General features: G+C 37.5%; 1 protein-coding gene across 1 annotated transcript; it reads right to left on the bottom strand.

The window, feature by feature from the left end:
- Nucleotides 1–2,366: 2,366 nt before the first annotated feature.
- Nucleotides 2,367–9,778, bottom strand: LOC592911. Its single transcript, XM_795639.4, has 7 exons — nt 9,084–9,778; nt 8,217–8,319; nt 7,644–7,777; nt 6,538–6,634; nt 4,852–5,114; nt 4,047–4,173; nt 2,367–2,977 (listed from the first exon to the last, which is right to left on the bottom strand). The coding sequence occupies exons 1-7, from the start codon at nt 9,242–9,244 to the stop codon at nt 2,894–2,896; spliced, it is 969 nt and encodes a 322-aa protein (XP_800732.2). The 5' UTR covers nt 9,245–9,778; the 3' UTR covers nt 2,367–2,893.
- Nucleotides 9,779–11,314: the final 1,536 nt, after the last annotated feature.

Raw genomic sequence — 11,314 nt, 5'->3', positions numbered from 1 at the left:
CTCTCGCTTCTATATTATTAATATAGTTCAGTCGGCCTACTTTAGTAAGTTTGGTCCGGGGTGGCCCAAATCCAATATCAGACATTGTTTGTCCCGGGTGCAACAATATATAAATTCGCCACTGCATATAATTATCAGACAATTCGATCTTTATTTTCCTGTGTCATGATTCATTGCTAATATTTCTCATTGTTTTTTTGTAAGGTGAGCCTCGAAAATGTTCTAACAACCATAGTGGGCCTCGAGTTCAAAAAGGTTGAGAATTGCGGCTGGCCTAGTGCATTTAGGATATTATACACGTACATTCATTAGTATTGTAAGTGCGACTCTTTGGTATCACGAGAGGAATATTTACAAACACATTTGACATTAACCCGTTGACTTCTGAATTATCTAATTGCCATAGACGTAACACAGGGACCACCAGGTTCCAGTAAGCAATGGGTTAACATTGTTTCATCGAAAGCGCAGAACATTGAAACACTTAACATTTCAGACTTAGTATTTTCATAACAAGGAGCATGGTTTAAGAATGCACAAAAGATGAAAGGAAAGGAGGAAAAGGAAATAAAGCTGGGAACTTTATTTTGACCAAAAAGAAGCCATGGGGCCAAAAATGAAAATCTTTCTTGGCCCCAGCTTTTCAGTCTCTCCCCAACCCCTTTGCAGTCCTCTCTTTGCCACTGCCACGCACTATTAAAAAAACAATTGAATTTATTTACACAATATTATTAGAAGTGCTTGTGATAAACTATCAATATTGCAAATCATTGAAAACAAAACATGTCAAATAATGAGTAATTAACATTCATTGAACTTGTCTTCACTTTACAATTATGATTACCGCGCAGTACACATTAAACAAATCTAAATGAACATAATACTGGAAATAGCTGCATGGATCCTAAAGGAGGCTTTAAAGTACTACATGTACTTTTGCTTTAGCTAAGTTTCTATAAGCCATATACACTGGAATCATTCAGTTAATTACTTCCTATCAAATATCGTATAAAATATACAACTGGATTAAGAGTGGAAAATGAAGATTAATAGCTGCAGTGACACTATTCTAAAATACTCTGACATTGAGAAAACCACTGTCTATCCCTTTGAAATTCTACACAATAGATTGAATGTGGACAATGTTGAACATTTATAATATTAGATTCCTCCCAGTTTTAGTACTGACAATTGCCATTACGGTAAGTACACTTAGCATAACAATGAAACAAAACAAAAATGCAGCAGGTAATGAACTCGATATTCTATATATTGATGCATGAGTTTAATGATGTTTTTAAAGAAAAAAACTTCTTTTATCGAAACAAAAGTATTTCGTCATAATGCATGAAACAACTAGGCCCGTATTATTTTTTAATATCTTTGTCCAATGTTGGAGAATCAACGTTACGGAACCAGGGGGTATATACAGGGGGAACGAGCCTCCAGAAAAAAAATGCGACCTCATTTTTTCCTTCCTCGTTAAAAAGACATTATTCTTCATCATATAATTTGTATTCTTGTCACATGTCACATAATACTAGATCCGCCACTGAATCGTTTGTACGATTACACTATGTGACAACAACAACAACAACAACAAAACAACAACAACAAACCATGACCGCATATAGACTTTCGAGGAATCAACTCAAAGTTAAGTGCATTGCCCTATTGTAAATCCCATAGAAGTCACGTTTTGATTAACTTTGTAAGTATAACGCGTCATTGCAACGTTCGCATAATTTACAAGGTGATGGAAAGGCTATTGAAATAGCTTTAGGTTAATTTTATTCCTCGAAAGTCTTTGCGATCGTGTCAATAATATCAACAGTGAGAAAACATTAATGACATTGCGTCCCTATTTTCACGAAGTGACGGTAGTGAGGAAAATCGTAACGCAAAGTGAATGCAATTTTGTTTCACTATACCGTCACTTCGTGAAAACAGCGACGGTTGATTTAAAAAATAAAATGTGATTTGAATATCAGCATATTTTTGTTTTAAAAGCGAATCTTTTTACAATCAATTAAGCCTATTGATATGAAATGCCTTCCAATTAGGGAAACGAACACAAAGTGGCCACGTGAAGAATAGTTGCATCGACATGTTCTACAATACTTTATTCTCAATGGAGACAATAAGGCGTTAAAAAAAAGATGTTGTATTGTCCTTTGCGACCGACCCCAAAATCCGTTTTTTTACACATAAAAAAATGTTTAATGCATATCAAAATATGTATCAAAGCATTCAAAACTGAGAAATATCAGCCCAAAGAGGGAGGGCAAAAAAGAGATTTCCGACCGACCCACCGATGTTTTGGCACATTAAGGGTAATGCAACATTTTTTTAAAGGCCTAAGGGAGACAATACAGAGGGTGCAATAATATATCCACTCTTTTAGGAGTGATAACATGGACCAATTTGCTCTGGTGTTAAATCTACTCTAGATCCATTATTTCCATTACTGACTTACATTTTGCAATCAATTATTAATGGCCAATCAAGATCATCGTTGCATGCACATATTGATGATAAGGTTGACTATTAACCAATCAGAACCGTTATTTAAATTTTTCAATTGATTGTAAACCTTTATGTTACGTGGCTCTGCTTTAATATTTTTAGTTATAAAAAATAAGTGCATTTTATTGGTGGGATAACCTGTCAGGGGTGGGTTTTAAAAATAAATTTCACTCCTTCCCCCTCCTTCAAAATACGCCAGTGATTATGACTCCTCTTCAAAGAGTGGACTTCTATAAATCTTGAAAATCTAAAAAGGGTACAGAACGTCCCTTTAGAGCCAAAAGGGCGTTAAGTCGCCGTAGAGGGCCATGAGTTAACGCCCTTCTGCTCGTGAAATCAATCATGATATTGAAGGAAAGCTATCGTATCAAATTTTGTCGTAGTCTTGCCCAGATGAGGTCTCCATCAATTGAGTTTTACCGCAGCAGCTGAAGAGGAAGAAAAATCCCTCCTGTTATAAACACAAAAAAGAAATAAAATTGCATGTTATTAAATGAAATCGAAATACGTACTAGTTTTTGTTAGGCCCTGCCTGATTGTATAATTTAAACGTCCTGCACCATAGTAAATGTTATTCATTATTATTATGTTTAACTGTCCAATGCTAACGATGGAGAACAGTCTGTAATATCATATCTCATTATTATTGTACCTTATTGCAGGCGTATATGGGGATTCGAAGTAATCATGCTTTTGCTCATGCGTGTAACGGAGATGAAAAATAACAATATAAGTAGGTTTCCAGACCTGTACCATGAGTGAATAACAATATAAATATATTTCCAGTCCTTTACCATGAGTGAAAAATCTCTATAGAAAACCGTTGCAGCAGGTGCGTGGTAATCATTTTCAAAACGCACACACACACACGCGCGTACGCACATATCTTTTTTTTTAAAAGTAATTTTGTTTATTCCTCCAAATGTAATACAAACAAAAACAACATACAATTGAATAAAATGAATAAACGTTTTCAATATCGATTGCTTATACATAAACACAATTAAATAAAAACTCATTTGCAGTATTATAACTGAGCATCAAAGTAAGCTTATCTGCCGTAGTTTACAGGAGGGATTAGACTGCCCCGCAAGGTCACTGGACAGGTGGTTATCTCATCAACTCAGCTCTCAGTTAACATAGGAAAAAGAGGATCATGGGGGACCAATTAGATTAGGCATTGTATGTTATCTAGAGGGCGCAAGTAGCTACAAGTAGTGCAGTGGGCCTTTAAAGTACATAAGCAGAATTTATAAGTCAATTCTACATGTTATTCACTAACTTTATATACAATTTTTAAAAACAAATCTGGAGGTTATTTTACTGGTACAAGAAACACAAAACAAAGTCCTGCCCACTCCCTCACACAACCCCCCCCCCAAACACACACACACACCACACTACTCACTCAGTGGATGTCTGCTAACATTCTCAACTCGAGAACTATACTAAGTAAGTTAACCGCACACGCACGCACACACAGAACACACACGCGCACGCGCGCGAACAAAATTAATTACCAGGATAAGAGTGGGTAGATCAAGCCAGAAGTGTACGTGAGGAATAATTTCCAACCCCTTTGCCCCACTGCAGCAGCACATATAGAAAGAACCAATCAGGAAGTACCCACATACGCAGCTTACAAATCTGGAAGAAAAAAATAGACATAACACCAAATTTATTTCTTTGATTATTTCATTATCTCATTATGATTTCATTTTCAATTCATTAATTTATTTCTCTGATTTCGACACTGATTGCTTTTTACTCACAAAAAACTTAAAGGCACCCTGTCCTACTTGTAGCTACTTGCTCCCTTTATATAGAAAACTTCGCTAATCGGTGCCTGTTGGTCCCCCACGATCCTCTTTTTCTTATGTTAAATGAGAGCTGAGTTAATGAGATAGCCACCTATCACAGTGACCTCGCTGGCTCGCTGGGTGGTCTAATCCCTTCTAGCTGAAGTAGTTAAGCCTGCCTTTAAGTTATAGGGCTCAGTCATAGTTTACAAGAACAAAAACTAATATGAATTGATACATAATAGTGAGAATGATTACATAATGATTATACATAACTATTGAATTTATTTGGTTTTGGCTTGTTTTGCTTCTTTAAGCCCCACTGCACTACTTATAGCTTCTTGCGCCCTTTATACAGGCAACAATGCCTAAGCGGTACCCGTTGATCCCCGATGATGCCCTTTTTCTAATGTTAATTGAGAGCTGATTATTTGAATGAGATAACCACCTGCCAGTGATATTGCAGGGAGGTCTTATCCCTCCATGCCAAACTAGTGCAGAGGGGCGTTAAACTAAGCATACTTACATAATGCAGATCACTCCTCCAGCTGTCAAACCGTGCGTCTCTGGGTGCGGTCTTACTGTTGCCGGGGTAAAGGGGGGCGGTCCGATTGTTACTTTGGTAACGGGGGGCGGTCCGATTGTTACGTGGGTAACGGTGTGCGGCCCGATTGTTGCTTGGGTAACTGGTGAGGCCTGGGTTATGATTGGCTGAGGTGTGACGGTGGGCGGGACAGAGGTCTTTGGAGTTACAATCGTAGAAGCACATGTCAAGAGCAGGATGAAGCGCTAGCGGTCAATGAAAAAAAAAAGAGAAGAAAAAAAAGGAAAAGGCAATTAGAAATGACATTAAAGGCCATCTGTACTAGTTTGGCTAGGCAGGCGCGTAGCCAGGGGGGCGGTGGGGGCGGTCGCCCCCCAAAAACGCCGGCCAAAAAAAAAAGAAAAAGAGAGAAAAAAAGAAAAAAGGAAGAGGACGTAGGAAGAAAAAGGATTAAGAGTCGAGAACGGTACAACGAATCGTCTTCTTTCTCCAATAATTTAATGAAACGTCTAAGCTTCCGCGCTTCGCGCGGGAGGGGAGGGAGGGGGGGGGGGGGGGGGAGGGGGAACTGAATTCAGATAAGGATTAAGAGTCGAGAACGGTACAACAAATCGTCTTCTTAATTTATGAAACGTCAAAGCTTTCGCGGGAGGGGAGGAGGGGGGGGGGGGGGGGAACTGAATTCAGACATGGATTAAGCTCGTTCGAGAATGGTACAACGAATCTTCTTCTTTCTTTAATAATCTAATAAAACTTCAGAGCTTCCGCGGAGGAAGGGGAACTTGATACATAAAAGGATTAAGAGTCGAGGACGGTACAGCGAATCGTCTTCTTTCTCTAATAAAACGTCAATAGAAACTGAATTTAGTTTGAAATCCTGGCTACGCGCTTGTGGCTAGGAGGGATTAGACCACCCATGGTGGTCACTGACAGGTGGCTATCTCATCAATCCAGCTCTCAATTAACATAAGAAAAAGAGGATCATGGGGGACCAATGGTCACCGATTAGGCATTGTTTTCTATATAGGAGCAAGAAGTTACGAGTAGTACAGTGGGGCTTTAAGTTTCTTGAGCGGACTTAATCGTGAAGCGAAATATTTGTTCCATATTGCGACGGACTAGAAAGGAAGGTATATCTGCCCGGAAATAGTAGATGCTGCAGGATCAATTCATAAAATTATGTATGTATGTATGTATATGTATAATATACTCCTTCATAGCATTATTTTCTCTCCATATTCATAGTGGATTATATTCGTATTTTGTTTGTTTGTTTATTTATTTAAATACGGTGATTAAAAACATGCTTTCAGCTTAGCATCGCTGTTTTGTCAGCATGTCCGTACATGGTACATTAAAACACATGAATAAACAGATAAAATACAAAATTAAGCAATAACAATACATAACATTAAATAAATGAAATCTAATGAAAACAAATACATATAAAAAAAAGAGAAATATAATTCAAGTTAACGAGAAAAAAAAAGTATATGTATAAAAGTATCAACATAGTTAACGCCATTCTTCCTCAAAAAAGACTTTAATAAAGGCGAAATTAGACCTCACCTATAATTTTCCTTTGTTAAACCCGATTTCGAATGAAAATTGATAAACCTAACGTCGGGTTGAATATGTTTTATATCTTGAAACTTTTGAGAGGCTTACATGAATGACTTGATTCGGAGTTGATGACTGAGCGCCCAGTACGACGATCTGGACTTCCTCTCCTCCGTTGCAAGCAGATTGGAACCGACTGATGTACCTGGGGGTGTTTCACAAAGATTCGAAGTCAAAGTTAAAGCCCCACTGTCCTACCTGTAGCTACTTGCTCCCTATATATAGAAAAATTCCCCAATCGGTGCCTGTTGGTCCCCCATGATCCTCTTTTTCTTATGTTAGTTGAGAGCTGAGTTAATGAGATAGCCATCACCTGTCAGTGACCTCGCTGTGTGGTCTAATCCCTTCTGGCCCAGTAGTATTGACGGTCTTTAAATATTATGGAGAGCCATGTGTTGCCTTAATTTGAAATATATTCCAAAGCAGAAATTCAAATATTTAAGACTGTTCATAAATTCCACATCAAGAACATGAAATCTCCCATGATAATAGAAAATATGAATGATTTGAATCAACATTATTATGCCTTTTAAAATAACTTTTACAAAAAAATTTCAAGGATGCTAATGGCTTTCCATTATTGTTAAGTCCAAACTAGAGATAAGTTCAACTTAGGATCTTTGTGAAACACCCTCCTGGTAGAATGAGATACATACAATAATATTAATAAAGGTTCACTTCTCAGTCAGGGATGGCGTAGTTACCTGATGGGGGCACATTATTTTAGAATTAGCATAATTATAGAGAGAGGAAATGTGACTGCTGTTTGGAATTTCACAATGCATACTGTTTCGACTAAACAAAATAATGTCATTCACAACTCGTCTTGTTTCTTGAAAAATCTACAATTATTCATAGCTCATGAAACAGGAAGAAGCCCCTCCCCTCCTTATTACCCCAAATGCCCGCCAAGAATTAAAATTTTATATTTTCATTTACGGTTCCAGAAGAATAATTTGGTACAGGGGGCTGGGGGCTTGGTGGTTCGTGCATTCACTTTCTCTCCCTTAAATTAATTTATAATAAAGATTTTTTTTTTTTGGGGGGGGGGGGGTAGGTGAAGAAATGTTGACCCCCTCCCCTTTAGAATCGCTAATGTTCCTTTGCCTCAAGTGGGGCTTCGACTAAAAAAAACACATTAAAAAATGACTTACACCAAATCCGGGTCGCTAGGATCTGTATGGTTGTACTCGAGCACCACACCATTGTCAGCTTCGCTGTAGTACATACGGCCAGAACTGGTAGCGGCAACATTTAGAGGGATGCCCATGTTACTTATACGGCAGACCTTTGTAAAATAAGGAAGAGGGAGAGAGAGAGAGAGAGACATAGGGAGAGAGAGAGAGACAGAGGGAGAGAGAGAGAGAGAGGAGAGAGAAGAGAGAGAGAGAGAGAGCGAGATAGAGAGAGAGAGAGAGAGAGAGAGGGGGTGGGACTGATAACGTTTTTTTTATTTTTATTGAACTATAGTAAACAATAAGAACAATGTATGGGTAATTGTAGTCAACAAAGAAACACTTATAACAATAATAATAAATCAATGACAATTATATTGATGATGATGATGATGATAATAATAATAGTAACAATTATAATAATGATAATACCAATGATAATAATTACGTCAATAATAATCGCGATAAATAATGATAATAATAATGACGTTGATAATAACAATGATAATAATTATAGTATTTAAAACAAAAATCGCTGTCCTATACACTTACGGCCACACCTGCGCACTCAGTCCCCAATGTAAATCCATAGCAAGGGTTTATGGTATATAAATTTGGGTCCTGATTTACATCTAGAGCAGTCACGTTGTTCCATCTGAAACAAGAAGGAAAGGGCAGTGATGTCGAAAGTATGACTTAAAATACTACCATATTACGTTCAAAAGGTAACCCAAACTCGTTATATCTTGAATTTAACCGCGCGGTAGGTGTAATTTCGGTCTAATAGAACAAAAGGCTTTTATGTCTCGACTTGCCCGCCTCTTTCTTTCTTTCTCCCTCTCTCTCTCTCTCTCTCTCTCTCTCTCTCTTTCTCTCTCTTTCTCTCTCTCTCTCTCTCTCTCTCTCTCTCTTACACACTAAATGCATGCATATAACAGAAGAAAAATAGTACATTTTGTATCAGAATTCAAAAATAAAACGTACTGTATTTATCTTGTTTAAAAAAACGATACACAGACAATAAGACATTCCTTTTTTGGTTTCGTATAGTATAGCTTTCATATTTCCAGTGTTATGTTTATGTTCTCAACATTATTGTATAATATACTTGTCCTGATGAGAATAAATCGAAATCGCTGAAGTATGAAGTTTAACCCTTGCCTCTTGTGTATGGTATCTAACGTTGTAAATTTATATATTTTGTTCTATATATATATTGTATATATATAATCAAAATACTGTTTAGAAATTAGAATTTCGGAAACATATAGACTTATATTTTTTTGTTTTAAGTGTTTATATTTTGTGTTACGTTTCCGTTCTCAAAGTTTTATAATGTTAAGCGAAATTGTGATTATTATGCGATAAACACATTTGACGTTATCATTATTATTATAATTATATTTCACTTTATTTTACCTTGCTGTTCCATCAGTGTTCCCCGCACTAGTCAAATCTAGTGTCTGACCGTCGTCGTACTCCCAGACACAGTTCGATAACTGTCTCCCATGCTGCTGAACGCTACTCGTCACGAGCACACTCATTAAGATCGCAATGGGAACGTACCGCATCACGCCCATTCGTGCTGGTACGTAGCGAGAGAGAGAGAGAAAGAGAGAGAGAGAGAGAGAGGGAGAGATACCAGGCAACTACAAAAATAATATGTAGGCTCAATCAGACAGCGATAGGGTCCACAATCTTCCCCCAGAGTCTAGAAAAATGCAGAGAAAAATAGGCGTTTCCGAAAATATAGTTGGTTTGGTGAAGTTGCGTCCGAGTTAGAAGCACTTTAAGGCAGGCACGGTAATGTATTTCAAGAAAACGTATTGGAGTATAATTATTCTTCCTCTACAACTTGGTGGAAACCACTAACATAATCTGCGTGATTATTTAGCTCAGACTCAACACAGCTGCACAACAATAGTTATAAAAGTCTCCACAAGTTTTCAAGTCACTGTTATTTTCCAAGACGCGAAGACTGACTTCGTTCTATAGCTTCAATCATTATAAACATAATAACAGGCCCTATATACTGAAGCTGTCCTGTACAGACCAATATGCATGTAGAAAGCTATGTGTAAATAGACCGTCATGTGCCTATAGTCCATCCCGATAAACCCTCCGCACTGTGTACAGGCGGGGTACAGACCTTTGTATTTGATCAGTTCAAAGGTTTTTTTTTTTGTTATCGGGTACTCATGTGATTCAATAAGTCAATTAACCACAATCATGACCCCAATCGCTCCGGAAGGATATTCTACTGCTTTTTTTTGTAGATAGGCAGAATATAATTACATTGACTGAGATACCTATGAAAAGTTGCAGAATTAAAAAAAAGGTGATCGGATTAACAACAACTACACGCCGGCAAAATATTGTTATCCCTTGGGTGTACAAAGTACCATAATACAGACACGATCTGTCCTCTATTCTCCTTAAGCCCCCCCCCCCCCATCCCGCCCTTTCGAGTTGGTAGAGAGGGAGGGAGAGAGAGAGAGAAGGAGGGCATGAGAGACAGAGAGAGAAATACCAGGCAACGAAATCAATCAGTCAGCGCTATATATAGGGTACACACAATTATGAAATATAATAAAACCACAAACTAAATGCCTCGTATTTGTCATTGTTTACTATACTAAGCATTAAGCAATGAATCTCAGAAATCAATACGAATCGATGAATATTGACGATTTTACTACTATAGGCATAATTATCTTGATTATAAACTGTTTATTTGTCAGGTTGTAATTTTTGTGTGTGGTTTGTTTGCTTGTTTTTTCGTTGTTGCTGTTTTCGCAATTATTATTTTTTTATTATTATCAACTAACCATGATTGTCAGAGATTCCACAAGTCAACTGCACAGTCGCTCCTTGAATGGGGCTAAAATTATAATATATTGACAAAATCATATAAGTAGTTATTGACAGTTTTAGAATTAGTGGCGGTGCCATTAAGTATTTTTGAAGAGATCGGATGCCTCAAACATGTCGAAACTCTCTGACAAGCGAAAAAGAAATGGAGAAGAAGAGGAAGAACTAGAGGAGGAAGAAGAAGCCATGAAGAAGAAAAGAAAAAAAAGGAGAAGCAGAAGAAGGAGAAGAAAAAACGGAATAAAAGAAATAGAAGATGAAGATGAAAGACGAGAAAAGGAGGAAAAAGAAGAAGAAAAGGAGAAGAAGTAGGAGAAAAAGGAAAATGAAAAAAAAAGAAACAAAGATGAAGATTAAAGACGAGAAAAGGAGAAGAAGAAGAAGAAAAATTGAAGAACGGAGCGAATTTGGAGTTTCGCCAGGGCAAAAGCTTCGTAAAAGATTGGAAGGAAGTTCGCAAACAGTTTTCATTGTCGCAAATAGTTTTTCTTGTCGCAAATTAAAATGTTCAAAAGTAGGAAGCATTTGCAAATTTAGAACCACATTAGGCGCATTTTCAGGCACTTCCTGGAGTTAAATGACGTTTAAATTGCTTTCTCCTACCCCCTCCAAGAGTAGGGATCTTTTGCAATTTGATAACCACATTTGGCGCAATAATGTCCACTGGGAAAAACGAGGCCTTCTGATTGGTTAGAAGTTAGAGAAAAGTGATCTGTCAGTTTTCAGTTTTCTCCCTCCCGCGCAAAGCGTGGAAGCTTTGACACTTCATTAAATTATTA

This window comes from Strongylocentrotus purpuratus, unplaced genomic scaffold (genome assembly GCF_000002235.5).
Source record: "Strongylocentrotus purpuratus isolate Spur 01 unplaced genomic scaffold, Spur_5.0 spur5_contig_848, whole genome shotgun sequence".
NCBI classification, from domain to species: domain Eukaryota; kingdom Metazoa; phylum Echinodermata; class Echinoidea; order Camarodonta; family Strongylocentrotidae; genus Strongylocentrotus; species Strongylocentrotus purpuratus.
Note: the sequence above shows the minus strand (reverse complement) of the source record. Positions and strands in the feature narration are given on the sequence as shown.

Excerpts from the sequence above, each read along its gene's own strand:
- LOC592911 (XM_795639.4), bottom strand. The coding sequence starts at position 9,244 with ATGGGCGTGATGCGGTACGTTCCCATTGCGATCTTAATGAGTGTGCTC. Across the intron at positions 5,115-6,537 it reads CTCCGAATCAAGTCATTCAT|CGCTTCATCCTGCTCTTGAC; the intron begins GTAAGCCTCTCA and ends ATTGACCGCTAG. Across the intron at positions 4,174-4,851 it reads GGAGGAGTGATCTGCATTAT|ATTTGTAAGCTGCGTATGTG; the intron begins GTAAGTATGCTT and ends TTTTTCTTCCAG.